The sequence below is a fragment of the Odocoileus virginianus genome, chromosome 5 (assembly GCF_023699985.2).
Source record: "Odocoileus virginianus isolate 20LAN1187 ecotype Illinois chromosome 5, Ovbor_1.2, whole genome shotgun sequence".
NCBI lineage: Eukaryota > Metazoa > Chordata > Mammalia > Artiodactyla > Cervidae > Odocoileus > Odocoileus virginianus.
In genome coordinates this window covers 31,672,764-31,688,583 of record NC_069678.1, presented here as the reverse complement: position 1 = coordinate 31,688,583, position 15,820 = coordinate 31,672,764, and the positions used below count along the sequence as shown (strand labels likewise).

General features: G+C 36.2%; 1 protein-coding gene across 2 annotated transcripts in view; it reads left to right on the top strand.

Moving 5' to 3' along the window:
* Window positions 1-15,820, top strand: part of AGL (amylo-alpha-1,6-glucosidase and 4-alpha-glucanotransferase) — a 77,788-nt gene that overhangs the window by 49,750 nt on the left and 12,218 nt on the right. For both annotated transcript variants that reach the window (XM_020911956.2, XM_020911957.2), the window contains exons 26-30: window positions 2,008-2,233; window positions 3,417-3,528; window positions 12,693-12,828; window positions 13,763-13,875; window positions 14,936-15,147. In XM_020911956.2, the coding sequence (XP_020767615.1) occupies window positions 2,008-2,233; window positions 3,417-3,528; window positions 12,693-12,828; window positions 13,763-13,875; window positions 14,936-15,147 (799 nt within the window). The remainder of the gene's footprint in view (window positions 1-2,007; window positions 2,234-3,416; window positions 3,529-12,692; window positions 12,829-13,762; window positions 13,876-14,935; window positions 15,148-15,820) is intronic.

Here is a 15,820-nt window from a genome sequence, read left to right as displayed (position 1 = left end):
TTCATTTAATAGGATCATAGAATTTCAAAGGTGTGAAAATCTTTGAAGTTACCAAATTCTAATACTTCACATTACAGATCAGGTTATCTTCAGCATTTGCTACTTTATTTCAGGATGTTACAAACATCGCTCACTAAAGAGCAAAATGTCTGTGCCCGAATTAAGTATAAGAATGCAGATGACTTTTAGGTAAAATTGGAAAGTCTTCCATTTTTTGCTCTTCCATAATGACAGAATCCTGTAGAGAGAATTATAATATCAGGTTGCCTTCTTTTTAGTGCAGACCTCATAACCTCCAGTTTTATGTTTTCTAGACTTAAAATGGTGTTCTCTGTGTCACAGCACTACAAGTGCGTTTATCAAAGGTAGAAAAGGAAGGCTCTACAGCGGTGTTATATAGTGTTCCATAAATCATTACTACCACCATCTGACCACTAGTTAGAAATGCAAATTCTTGGTCCCTGTGCAAAGTCCCTGAGTCCAAACCTAGAGGTGGAAAGGCAGAGTTGACAAATGGAAATCTGTGTTTTTGCAGGGGCTCCAAGTGATTTTCAGTGGCCTAAGACTTAAGTTTGAAATCATTGCTCTATAAGTTAAAACCTGTAGCAAAAAAATGTATTTTTAAAAATATTTTTGATGTCACCTGTTTTGTATGACCTGTGAGTTAAGAATGGTTTTTACCTTTTTAAAGAGTTATTGAAAGAAGAAGAATGTATGATCACACTATTTAAGGCCAACAAAGCCTAAAATATTTACATCTGGCCTTTTACAGAAAAATAGTTTGCCTACCCCTGATCTAGAAGATTTCCCAGAAGATAATGTGTTTGTTAGAGTAGTGCTAACTACTATGAATTATAAGCCATTAAATTTCAAGGGCTTTTCATAAACAAAGTTTATGATCTTCTGATCCTATATGGGTGTTTAAGAGGCAGTTTTCCACATGGTGGTTAAGGGATATAGCCTCCTTTATCTGCATGATATACAATCTTCCAGGACCTGTGGGTTCTCTCTGGTCAGCTGGCAGAGAGGGAAAGAGAGCCTGGGGAAAACACTCCTGTTCCATGCAGTTAAATTTTTTTTTTCCTGGAGAATGCTGGGACATTTTTCCTGGGACATTTAGGAAAGCCATTTTGGTGGACATATGGCTGTCTCTACCACAGATAGTTCTGCTTCCACCCTCTGCAGAGATATTCATGGACAGAGGACTTTTTACTCAACTTCCATGTGTATGACATGTTCTGGATAATTAAGATTGCTAGTATTCTGACCTTTTATTAATTGGAAGTGTCACTCTCCACACTAACACTTTTGTACTGCAGAAAATAAAAAAAGCTCGTTTTACACAATTATTTAAGAGAGAGGTATTACCTGATACACAGAATTAATTAAATTTCTAAATGGTTTCAGCCAAAAAAAAAAACTTTAAATGACTTTTCCAAGGTTATACAGATGGCAACACTAGGATTTAAATCTCAGCCTTCTTAATTCTCAGTTTCATGCTCTTTTTAGAATGCCATGCCATCTTACAAAGTTGTCATTTGGTATATGATGGTAGAATAATATGTTGAAAGATAAAATATTCTCTACAAGTTTTTGAAAACTAATGTTTTTCAGGGTCAGTTTTTACCTTTAATTTTCTTATATGTTTGCTTTATTTTTGGTATCTGCCATTTAAGGTAATAAAATTCCTGTTCTTTTGAAATACTAGGGATTTCAAAAGTAAAACCTAGGGTTATGAGGGACCTTAAAAATCACCTGGTCACAGATGAAAAAAACTCTCCCAGAGAATAGGTCATACAGGTTGTTAGAGAAAAAGGCAAGGCAAGGATCAAGGTTCCTGATTTTTAATTCAGTGCTTATTCTATATTACGACCACTTTCTGCATGAAAATACAAAGAAATAAGAGAAAATAATAAAAAATAATGATCACCGAAAGTGACTTTTTTTGCCTTTAGTTTTTTAAAGTGATTTTCATGTCAAACGATTCACCTAATTCTGTTGTTTTAGGAATATCATTTTAGCATTTGCTAGTACCCTGAGACACGGCCTCATTCCTAATCTCCTGGGTGAAGGAACTCACGCCAGATACAACTGCCGGGATGCTGTGTGGTGGTGGCTGCAGTGTGTTCAGGATTATTGTAAAATGGTTCCAAATGGTCTGGACATTCTCAACTGCCCAGTTTCCAGAATGTATCCTACAGATGACTCTGTTCCTTTGTCTGCCGGCACAGTGGTAAAGATCATTTATTAAAATAATTTTTTCCTGAATAATGTTACTTTCTAATGTAAAAATACATGTAATTAAGAATCTGAGTCTTACAAATTCTTCAAATATTGGTATTTATTTAGCCCTGCTGCTGCTGTGAGAGACTGCAGAGATGATTTATTCTTTACCTAATGAGCTTGCAACACAGTAGGAGAGGTGATATGTATATATTACTAATACGATCATTGCAAAAAGAAATATATGGGAAGTGCCTCTTTTAGTCTCATAAAGAGAGATGATCTCGTAGTGGGTCTCAGGGAGGACTACATAACATAATTAAAATGTCACCTAAACTAACCATGAAAGGTGAGTAGGATTTCGTCCGAGATGAGGGAAATTATGCAAAGACATTAGAGATGAAAAGAATAACAAAAGCACAGGGTGGATTGGAGCACAGCTTAGAACATACTGCTCCATCTAGTGTTTGGCTTTTTGTGTAGGGCACCTGCCAAGTGGTAAGGGATTGTGGAGAGTGGGGGCCGGATTGTGGAGAGCCTTGGCTACCAATCCAGGGAGTTTAGAGTTTGTCTTATGTGCAGCGTAGAATGAATAAACATTTGTGTATGTTTTTCTCCCCAGTCAAGAATGTACAGGATATTGTACTTTTGCCACATCTGATCTGCATTTATGTTACAGTTTACTTGGTGTGGAGGGCTTCTGGGCTATCTCAGGGCTAGACCTTGATATCATGAAGTGTTTGAAGAATATTTGCCCCCAAATTTTTTAATGTACACATCTTACCATTTTAGTATATAATTTGTCTCCATTGCTATGTACGTGGATGAATTGAAACAATGCCAGTTTAAAACTCGGATTTCTGTATAATAAGCTGGATTTGTTTATTAGCTGAACTGCTTACTCTAACAGATCACACAACTCACAAGATTCTTTTTCATGTATCAGGAGAATTACAGGTTATTTCATGTCACAGAAATTTACAGTTAAAACTACAATATGTTAAATGTTCACATGCGAAAGGTCTGCTGTATTATATGATGTATGAAAGCTGCTTCTTTCCCAGTCCCACCCCTAATCCCTATTTCTTCTTTTAAGGGAAAATACATGTTTTCACAAAGCTTCAGTTGTAGAATTTGGAAGAAGATAAGAAAAATGTAATTTCTAACAGATGTAACATCCATGTCTCAAACAGGATCAACCATTGTTTGAAGTAATACAGGAAGCTATGCAAAGACACATGCAGGGCATACAGTTCCGAGAAAGGAATGCTGGTCCACAGATAGATCGGAACATGAAGGATGAAGGTACATAACTTTTTTTTTTTGGCCGCGCTGTATGGCATGTGGGATCCTAGTTCCTTGACCAGTGATTGAACCATCACCCCCTGTAATGAGAGTGCAGAGTCTTAACGCTGGACCAGGGAAGTCCCATGAAGGTATATAACTTTAGGTACATAATAAAGATTTACTGATGAGATGAAATTAAACCTTGTAATTGTTCATTTATTCAACAAATATTTTATTTGTGTATAAAACTTCAGAATATAATAATGAAAAAGGTTAAGAGTTTCTGATCTTGCCAGCTTAGTTTTAGTTTCTGGAGGAAAGATAAAATTTTATATCCTTTGTCAGCCAACTTTGAAAACACCAAAAACTAATTTGGTGCTTACACTTATAATCATAATAATAATTACTAATGATTGAGTGCTTACTATGTGCTAGGCATTGTGCTAACTACTTTACCTATGTTATTCCCATTGAACACTTCTAAGAACACTGGGGATGAGTGTCATTGTTCCCGTTTTAATTGATAAGATGGCTGAAGCAGAGTAGCTTGCCCAGAGTCTACAGAACTGCTAAGTGGCAGAGCTAGGATTTCATCCATAGTTTGTCTGCCCTTGTAATTTGGGCTCTTATAAAGAGGTTTATTTGTATTCAGAGTTAAAATCAATATACATTTTAACATCTTTGAAGTTCATCATATTCCAATTTTTATGGCACATACTCATCATCATTAGCCAATGCAAGGCTAACAATTTATTTCATTTTATTACCCATTCCCCTTAGAGATATTCCAATGGGGTTTGTTGTATACTAATGTACTCTTAGGAAATACACATTTTTTTAAGCACATATAGTCTTTAACTTTTCAAATTTTCAAAGAATTGGGGACTGATATAAAATTACAAAAATGATACATGAGTATCCTGAACCCTTCATCCATCTTCCCCCAATGAGGACATCTTATGTAATTTTAGTGCAATATCATGATCAGGAGATAGATATCAGTATAATACTGTTAATTAACCTATAGAACGTATTCCATGTTTACCAGTTTTACATTAACTCATTTGTGTGTGTGTGTGTGTGTGTGTGTGTGTACTTCTCTGCAGTTTTATCCCATGTATAACTTCATGTAACCACTGCCACGGTCAAGATATAGGACTATTCCATCACCACAAAGGTTTTTCTTGTGCTATCCTTTATAGTCACAGCAACCATCCTTGGTCTCTGGCAGTTGCCAGTCTGTTCTACATCTCTGTAGTTTTGGCATTTTGAGAATGTAGGTAAATGCAATCATATAGTGTGTAGCCTATAATATATATAGGAACATAAGTTATATGTAGTATGTAACCTGTACTGTGTGTGTGTGTGTGTGTGTGTGTATAGTTACATATAATTCCCCTTGAAAACCATCCACGTTGCTGCATATATCAATATTGTATTACTTTTTACTGCTAAGTAGTATTCCCTTTTATGGATATATCATTCATCTTTTGAAGGACATTTGGATTGTTTTCATTCTTTTGACTAATACAAATAGAGTTGCTGTGAATATATACAGGTTTTTGTGTAAACTTAAGTTTTCAATTCTCTGGGAGAAATGCCCAATCAGTTCAGTTCAGTTCAGTCGCTCAGTCGTGTCTGGCTCTCCGCAACCCCATGGACTGTAGCACACCAGGGCTTCCTGTCCATCAACAACTCCTGGAGTTTATTCAAGCTCAGTCCATTGAGTCGGTGTTGCCATCCAACAACCTCATCCTCTGTCATCCCCTTCTCCTCCCACCTTCAATCTTTCCCAGCATCAGGGTTTTTTCCATTGAGTCAGTTCTTCCCATCAGGTGGCCAAAGTATTGGAGTTTCACCTTTAGCATCAGTCCTTCCAATGAATATTCAGGACTGATTTACTTTAGGATGGACTGGTTGGAACTTCTTGCAGTCCAAGGGACTCTCAAGAGTCTTCTCCAACACCACAGTTCAAAGGCATTAATTTTTCGGTGCTCAGCTTTCTTTATAGTCCCACTCACATCCATACGTGACTACTGGAAAAACCATAGCCTTGACTAGATGGATCTTTGTTTTTATGTAATGTCTCTGCTTCTTAATATGCTGTCTAGATTGGTCATAACTTTTCTTCCAAGGAGCAAGAGTCTTTTACATGGCTGCAATCACCATTTGCAGTGATTTTGGAGCCCAAAAGAGTAAAGTCTGTCACTGTTTCCACTGTTTCCCCATCTATTTGCCATGAAGTGATGTGACCAGATGCCATGATCTTAGTTTCCTGAATGTTGAGCTTCAAGCCAACTTTTTCACTCTCCTCTTTCACTTTCATTAAGAGGCTTTTTAGGTCTTCTTCGCTTTCTGCCATGAAGGTGGTGTCATCTGCATATCTGAGGTTATTGATATTTCTCCCATCTATCTAGATTCCAGCTTGTGCTTCATCCAGTCCAGTATATCTCATGATGTACTCTGCATAAGTTAAATAAGTAGGGTGACAATATACAGCCTTGACGGACTCCTTTCCCTGTTTGGAACCACTCTGTTATTCCATGCCCAGTTTTAAAGTTGCTTCCTGGCCTGCATACAGATTTCCCAAGAGGCAGGTCAGGTGGTCTGGTATTCCCATCTCTTTCAGAATTTTCCACAGTTTGTTGTGATCCACACAGTTAAAGGCTTTGGCATACTCAATAAAGTAGAAGTAGATGTTTTTCTGGAACTCTCTTGCTTTTTTGATGATCCAGCGGATATTGGCAACTTGATCTGATTCCTCTGCCTTTTCTAAATCCAGCCTGAACATCTGGAAGTTCACAATTCACATACTGTTCCCAATAATGTGGGTCATATGGTATATACATGTTTTGTTTTATAAGAAATTGCCAGACTGTTTTCTGAATTGAAGAAAGTAGGGAAAACCACTAGACCCTAAATCAAATCCCTTAACGATTATACTTGGAAGTGACAAATAGATTCAAGGGATTAGATCTGATAGACAGAGTGCCTGAAGAACTATGGACAGAGATTTGTAGCATTGTACAGGAGACCGGAATCAAGACCATCCCCGAAAAAAAGAAATGCAAAAAGGCAAAATGGTTGTCTGAGGAGGCCTTACAAATAGCTACGAAAAGAAGAGAAGTAAAAGGCAAAGGAAAAAAGGAAAGATATACTCATTTGAATGCAGAGTTCCAAAGAATAGCAAGGAGAGATAAGAAAGCCTTCCTCAACCAGATCCGAAAGAGACACGTGCACCCCAATGTTCATCGCAGCACTGTTTATAATAGCCAGGTCATGGAAGCAACCTAGATGCCCATCAGCAGACGAATGGATGAGGAAGCTGTGGTACATATACACCATGGAATATTACTCAGCCATCAAAAAGAATTCATTTGAATCAGTTCTAATGAGATGGGTGAAACTGGAACCCATTATACAGAGCGAAGTAAGCCAGAAAGATAAAGACCATTACAGTATACTAACACATATATATGGAATTTAGAAAGATGGTAACGATAACCTTATATGCAAAAAAAGAAAAAGAGACTCAGATGTATAGAACAGACTTGTGGACTCTGTGGGAGAAGGCGAGGGCGGGATGTTTCAAGAGAACAGCATCGAAACATGTATATCTAGGGTGAAACAGATCACCAGCCCAGGTTGGATGCATGAGACAAGTGCTCAGGCCTGGTGCACTGGGAAGACCCAGAGGGATGGGGTGGAGAGGGAGGTGGGAGGGGGGACCGGGATGGGGAATACATGTAAATCCATGGCTAATTCATTTCAATGTATGACAAAAACCACTGCAATATTGTAAAGCAATTAGCCTCCAACAAATAAAAATAAATGGAAGAAAAAAAAAAAAGAAAGCCTTCCTCAGTGATCACTGCAAAGAAATAGGGGAAAACAATAGAATGGGAAAGACTAGAGATCTCTTGAAGAAAATCAGAGATACCAAAGGAACATTTCATGCAAAGATGGGTTCGATAAAGGACAGAACTGGTATGGACCTAACAGAAGCAGAAGATATTAAGAAGAGGTGGCAAGAACACACAGAAGAACTGTACAAAAAAAATCTTCATGACCCAGATAATCACAATGGTGTGATCACTCACCTAGAGCCAGACATCCTGGAATATGAAGTCAAGTGGGCTTTAGGAAGCATCACTATGAACAAAGCTAGTGGAGGAGATGGAATTTCAGTTGAACTATTTCAAATCCTAAAAGATGATGCTGTGAAAGTGCTGCACTCAATATGCCAGCAAATTTGGAAAAGTCAGCAGTGGCCACAGGACTGGAAAAGATCAGTTTTCATTCCAATCCCAAAGAAAGGCAATGCCAAAGAATGCAAAACTACCACACAGTTGCACTCATCTCACATGCTAGCAAAGTAATACTCAAAATTCTCCAAGCCAGGCTTCAACAGTACATGAACCATGATCTTCCACATGTTCAAGCTGGATTTAGATCAAATTGTCAGATGAAATCAACCAGAGATCAAATTGTCAACATCCATTGGATCATCAAAAAGAAAGAGAGTTCCAGAAAAGCATCTATTTCTGCTTTATTGACCGTGCCAAAGCCTTTGACTGTGTGGATCACAACAAACTGTGGAAAATTCTCAAAGAGATGGGAATACCAGACCACCTGACCTGCCTCTTGAGAAATCTATGCAGGTCAAGAAGCAAGAATTAGAACTGGACACAGAACAACAGACTGGTTCCAAACAGGGAAAGGAGTCCATCAAGGCTGTATATTGTCACCCTGTTTATTTAACTTATGCAGAGTACATCATGAGATATACTGGACTGGATGAAACACAAGCTGGAATCAAGATTCCTGGGAGAAATATCAGTAACCTCAGATATGCAGATGACACCACTCTTATGGCAAAAACAAAAAAGGCCTAAAGAGCCTCTTGATGAAAATGAAAGAGGAAAATGAAAAAGTTGGCTTGAAGCTCAACATTCAGAAAACTAAGATCATGACATCTGGTCCTATCACTTCATGGAAAGTAAACAGTGACAGACTTTTTATTTTGGGGGGCTCCAAAATCACTGCAGATGGTGATTGCAACCATGAAATTAAAAGATGCTTGCTCCTTGGAAGAAAAGTTATGACCAACCTAGACCGCATATTAAGAAGCAGACACACTACTTTGCTAACAAAGATCCGTCTAGTCAAAGCTATGGTTTTTCCAGGAGTTATGTATGGATGTGAGAGTTGGACTAAAGAAAGCTGAGCACTGAAGAATTGATGCTTTTAAACTGTATTGGAGTTTAAATACAGTTGGAGAAGACTCTTTGAGAGTCCCTCGGGCAGCAAGGAGATCCAACCAGTCCATCCTAAAGTAAATCAATCCTGAATATTCATTGGAAGGACTGATGCTGAAGCTGAAACTCCAATACTTTGCCCACCTGATGGGAAGAACTGACTCACTGGAAAAGACCCTGATGCTGGGAAAGATTGAAGGCGGGAGGAGAAGGGGATGACAGAGGATGAGATGGTTGGATGGCATCATCGCTCAATGCACATGAGCTTGAGTAAACTTCGGGATTTGGTGATGGGCAGGGAGTCCTGGTGTGCTACAGTCCATGGGGTCACAGTCAGACATGACTGAGTGATTGAACTGAACTGAGACTGTTTTCTAAAGTGGTTGTAACATTTTGCACTCCCACCAGCAAACTGAACAGATCATTTCTCCACATCCTTGCCAGAATTTGGTGTTTTTTTTGTTTGTTCGTTTTGTTTTTTAGCTATTCTGATAGTCACGTAAACCACTACATATTGTGTTTTTTATTTGCATTTTCCTATTAACAGTATTGAACATCTATATGTGCTTATTTACCATCCCTACCCCTTCTTTGATGATAAAACTGTGTTTTATCCCTTTTCTAATTGGATTGCTTGGATTTTTTTTACTACTGAGTGTATGTGGTAAAATACATGTTTACCATTTTTATCATAAATACATCATTTTAGCCTTCTTTAAGTGTACAGTGCAGTGACTTTAAGTACATTCACACTGTTTTTCAACCATTACTGCTATCCATCTCCAGAACTTTTTCATCATCCCAAACTGAAACTCTTACCCAGCTAACAGTAATTCCCCATTCTCTCCTTCCCTCAGTTCCTGGTCATTACTAATCTGTTTTCTGTCTCTGTGAATTTGATTATTCTTGGTACCTCAAATAAATGGAATTACATCACTTTTGTCCTTTTATGTCTGGCTTATTTCAGTTAACATCGGTATATCAGAGCTATATATACTATACTTTTATGCCCTTTGTTTCAACATTACCACATTCTTTTCCAGAATTACTGCACCAGTATCTATTCCCATTACCAACCAAAGTGGCTTCTTATGTACCCCCATGCCTACCAACGTCATTTGGCATTATCCTCTAATGCTGAATATGGTTATGAAACCATATGTAGTTGTTTTTACTTGTAATTCTCCTGTTATTGAATTTGAACATTTTCTCATATGTTTATTGCGTCTTTGGAAAGTTTCCTTTTCTATAAACTGTTTGTTCCTGTTCTATACCTTTATTCATCTTTCTTTTGGCATTCTGATATTTTTCATGTTGTTTACCAGGAGTTTTTGGTTTACTCTAGGTGCTTGTCCATCATTAATGTTAGAATTATACAGACCTTTTCCCAATTTATCTATCGTGTCCTTCAACATATTTAATTTCAGAAATCCTGCCCTACCTTCATATCACAAAGATAATCTCTCATATTGACTTTTATTAACTGTGTATGGTTTTGCCTTTTTCCAAATATTTTTTTAAAGAAATAATTTATTCCATTCTGTTTTTGTTCCTGTGATTCTTGTTTTTATGACCTATATCTATTAGTTTTTCATGTCTGTACTCATTTCCTTGTTAAAATCTATAATGAGCCCTAACAGATTAAGTAATTTAGTGTATGCACCTCTCCCCCAATCCATGTTTGATATTATCTAGATGAAATTTCAGTTTGAATTGTTGTGACTATTCTTTTTCTTTTCCTTGGTTATTGCTATTTTTAGGCAACAATAAACTTTGATGTATAATTTGATCATCTTTTCATCCCCTGTCTGTTACTATATCCTCCAAGATTTCTTTCTTTCCTTATTAGATTTAATCAAATAAGCTTATTTATTTATGTTAATATGTGAAAACCTCTCAGAACAATTCCTACTACTACAGCATCTTGCTGTAGTTATTTTTATTGTTGCTATATGAGTATTTTTAAAGTTGTAATTTACATGTCAGACACAACTTACCAACCGAACAACAACAATTTACATGTCAAACCCACCAAGGCCTTGAATGACTGGCAGTATTTTTATTATGCCCTCATATTTAAATGACAGATTAGACATAAATGCTTGTTTCCTTCAGTGCTTTAGAAAATATCATTCTGTTGATGTCTTACTTCTCGTATCGCTATTGAAAGTCTTATGGACCTATACCTCATTCTATTAGAAGTGATTACTCTTTCTTTTTTGAAGTTTTAGAACCATCTGTTTGTCTTAATTTGGGATTTTACACTAACTTTTCTTATCTGTTTCATGTGGTCCTCTATGAGCCCTTTTAATCTGAGATTTACCATTTCTTTTCAATTTCTGGGGTTACTTTTGTCTGGGTATCTTCTTGTTTATTACTATCCCCATAGCTTTTCTTCTGTTGTCTGCCTTTAACCACTCCTGCTGCCTCTGGAGAATTTTTCCATCTTGTCTTCCATCTCACTAATTTCACTGTTAGCTATATCCATCTACTGTTTAGTCCCTTTATTATCACATTATTGTTTTCCTTATTTCAACTATTAAAAATTCCAGGCCTAACATCTCCACTTAGTCATTTTTAATGTCTTTTGTTCCTACTTCATGTTAATAATATCTTGCTTATGTTTGAGGGTATTTGTTTTGCTTATTGTGTGCTATTGATACAGTAATTCTGCTTCATGTGAAGTGTGTTACTCAACTCCTCTCTCTCATCTAGTTATTAGACTCCTCTGCTATGGAAGGTTTGTCTTTTCCCGATAAGCTCATATTCCATTGATTATTAGTTCTCTGTAGCAGTCTTCTTAAGTTGTAAAACAACAACTTTAAGAGCCAAGGTAAAATAAAAGTCCAAAGAGGCTGGTCACATCTCACCTGTTTTCATTACTTTGTCCCAAACATTATGTGAGTTCACATCAGTACCTCACACATACTTCTCTGTAGTTTCTCCAGGGTTGATTATGGAAAGGGCACCAATAGCCTGGAATACTTTGGCAGCTCATCAGGAAGTGCAAAGATAGATTTTCTACTCACTTTATGCATCTGAAACAACCTGTTCATTCATAGTCATTTTGACCTATGTACCTTTTTGTGTGCATTCTTTTGACTTCGTGGCCAAATCACTGAGATTTAGTCACTAAACATTGACTATCCAGTTATTTAGTATCAAGTAAATTAAAAAGCTCTTTGCTTTTGTGTATCACTTGACAAACATTTTCCAAAAACTAGTACCTCCATTCCTAGCTCATAATAGAGGAAATAGGAAAGGAGGTAAAAGTAGATTGCCCAAGGAGGTGCATCAACCATCCATTAATAAACATAAGGGAAGCATTCAATCTCACCAGTACTCAAACAGATTTATATTAAAGTAGATCACTGTATATATATATACACCACATCTTCTTTATTCATTCATCTGTTGGTGGACATTTAGGTTGTTTTCATGTCTTGGCTATTGTAAATAGTGCTGCTATGAATATTAGGGTTATCTTCTTGAATTGAATGTATGTATCTTCTTGAATTACAATTTTCATCTTTTCTGGATATATGTCCAGGAGTGAAATTACTGGATCATATAGTAGTTCTGTTTTTAGTTTTTTAAGGAATTTTCATACTGAAATGAGCCAGTGAACAGTTTTGAACATGAATGACATCACCTATCTTGTGTATTAAAAATATAGTGGCTGCACCAATTTACTTTCCCACCAATATGGTACATGGGTACCCTTTTATCCACATCCTCTCCAACATTTGTTATTTGTAGACTTTTTGATGATAGCCATTCTGGCAGGTATAACATAGTACTTCATTGTAGTTTTGATTTGCACATCTTCAACTTTTAAGGTATTACCAAATTGATCCCCAGAATAGTCTTCCTAATTTATTATATTCCTTTTAAATTTTATAAATGGTTTTTTTTTATTTTCAGGTTTTAATATTACTGCAGGGGTTGATGAAGAAACAGGATTTGTTTATGGAGGAAATCGCTTCAATTGCGGTACATGGATGGATAAAATGGGAGAAAGTGACAGAGCTAGAAACAAAGGAATCCCAGCCACTCCAAGGTAGTGTTTATTTATAGTGTTTATATAATTATATCATTTGTAAAGTGATATACTTGTGGAATCTTTTATTCTATTAACCACGAAGTGTTCTTGGTAAATCAGTCAAAATTTTGCTTCCTTCCTCCCACTTCTCCTTCCACTTACTCCTTTCTCTCCCCCAATATATACATGTACAATCCTCTTGATATGTCATCAAGTAAAACTATCTGTTCTCTTCTGGATGTTCTCATGGATTGATTCCCTACAAGCACCTCAAAGGAAAGTTTTATGATTCATTATCCCCATGATTAAAACATTTCTTTATAACCTGAAGTATTTTCACTGTTATAAATAATTCATTATTATTATCTCTTGTAAATACAGAAAACAACCAGTTGTCCTATCTTTTGTGAAATCCTTTCACTTTCTAAATATTTTCCCCTTAATGTTTTAATCTTTTATCTCATCATTTCTTTTTATTATTTTAAGTTCTTACTACAGTATCAAGTCTAAGAAACTATTTTCTTATCCAAATTTTATCTTCAATCAGAAATGTCAAAAAAATTGTTAAATAGAAGCTGTCATTATGTATTTTGCATGTTCTTTTTAAAAACATATTTATTTTGATGAATTATTAGATCTTGAACTTCTGTTTCATTTTCCTTAAAAATGAGGAAAATTTTTACTTCTGCCTTTTTCCAGAAGCTATCTCCTTTTACTCCATAGTCTGTATTCTACTTCATATAATTTTTTAAAAATAAGATGCTAAGCAATCCAAAAGTAATAAAAGGAGAAATTTCTTATATATGCCACACACTTCCTATAAAGTAAGGATTTTTATAGTAACTTTTATAATACATTAGTTATATAATTCTTCAAAATTATTTTTTGAATGCCCTTTAAATAGTGCTGAAATTACTCATTGTCACAGAATAAAATTTATTTTTAATTTTAGAGATGGATCTGCTGTGGAAATTGTGGGCCTGAGTAAATCTGCTGTTCGTTGGTTGCTGGAATTATCCCAAAAAAATATTTTTCCTTATCATCATGTTACAGTGAAAAGACATGGTAAGCTATTTCTTTTGTTTGCAAAGTCCGATGACTGTCTATATGCTTAATCTACATAATCATTATGTGACTTAATGAACTAGTATTAGAAAACCCTTAAGATTAAAAGGAAAGACAGTTCAGTTGCTCAGTCGTGTCCGAGTCTTTGCGACCCCATGAATCACAGCATGCCAGGCCTCCCTGTCCATCACCAACTCCCGGAGCTTACTCAAACTCATGCCCATCGAGTCGGTGATGCCATCCAGCCATCTCATCCTCTGTCGTCCCCTTCTCCTCCTGCCCCCAGGCCCTCCCAGCATCAGGGTCTTTTCCAGTGAGTCAACTCTTCGCATGAGGTGGCCAAAGTACTGGAGTTCCATTAAGTTACTAGTATGAAAATTGTAACAAACCTGATTACTAACTATATTTTTATAGCAACTTTGAACTGACATATGAATAGCATCATACTTACTTTTTTTCCTTGATATGATATGACTATGATCAGGTCAAGTTTTGGTGAATAATTATGAAATTTTACATCTCTTTTTTTCTGGAACAGTGCTGTCCAATAAAAATATAATTTAAGCCACATACATAATTTAAAATTTTCTAGTACCTACATTTTAAAAAGTTGAACAGGTGAAATTAATTAATGAGTATATTTTCATTAACTCAGTATATATGAAAGATTATTTCAACATGTAATCACTGTGAAATTATTCACGACTGTTTTACATTCTTTTGAGGCGTACTGTGTCTTAGAAATACAGTATATATTTTATACTTCTAGCACCTCTCAATTCAGACTAGCCTCCTTTCAAGTGCTCAATAAAGATAATTTTATCAACAGTAAGAGTGACCCAAACAAAGACAAATGATCTGGGATCATTTGTGGGGTCTAATCCTTTTTCAGTAATACAGTAAAAGATAATTTTTTATTTCTGGCTAGTGTCCTTCAAAAGACCCTGACAATTTCCAAAAAAGTGTATAATTTATTGACTAAATATTACTCTTCAGCTTTAACTAAATGTATGAGTTTCTCTGAATGCTTAAAACTACCAGGTCTTTTATAATGTTTCAGGAAAGCTTGTGAGAGTCTCATATGATGAATGGAACAGAAAAATACAAGAGAACTTTGAAAAGTTATTTTATGTGTCAGAAGACCCTGCAGATGTCAATGAAAAGCACCCTAATCTGGTACACAAGCGGGGCATATACAAAGACAGTTATGGAGCATCAAGCCCATGGTGTGACTACCAGCTTAGGCCTAACTTTACCATAGCAATGGTTGTGGTGAGTAATTTGCTTTGTTCTTTTCAAATTTCAAAAATGTCATGATAGGGTTTATTTAGTTCTTTATTCTCATTTGTTCTCAAATTCATTGAATTGTTAAAAAGTGAGTTATTTACTAGCTAGTTTTATATGGTCTTTTCTCACATCCAAGTACTAACCAGGCCCTACTGGTTAGTACTCTACTAACAACTCTACTAACAACTCTACTCAGCTTCCAAGATCAGAGGAGATCAGGCACGTTCAGAGTGGTATAGCCATAGACTATATGGTCTTTTCTAATGAATAAAGCATAACACCCTTTACTATAACATTTGATGTCAAAAAATAGAAAATAATGGGTGATGACTAATGAAGTTCTTCTCAATGTTTTTACGTCATAACACATAGAAAATGATGATTTTTACAAAAGGAAAATGATGATGTTTGTACAGCACACTGGGCGAAATGGATTAGGTTGCTGCCAGACCCACCCGCTTCTTTGAGCCCCATAGCCCACCCAGCTGTGGGGAAAGCTGCGGGCCTCTGTTTCTCAGCACACCTGTGCCATGCCTCAGCTCACTAGTTGGAAACATCTGGACTAATGAACTAATATGAGTAGCTTCAATTCACATTCTGCCTTGTACTGTTGTTGTATTGCTCTAATTAGTTCTGTCTACTCAAGAATGCTTGACTT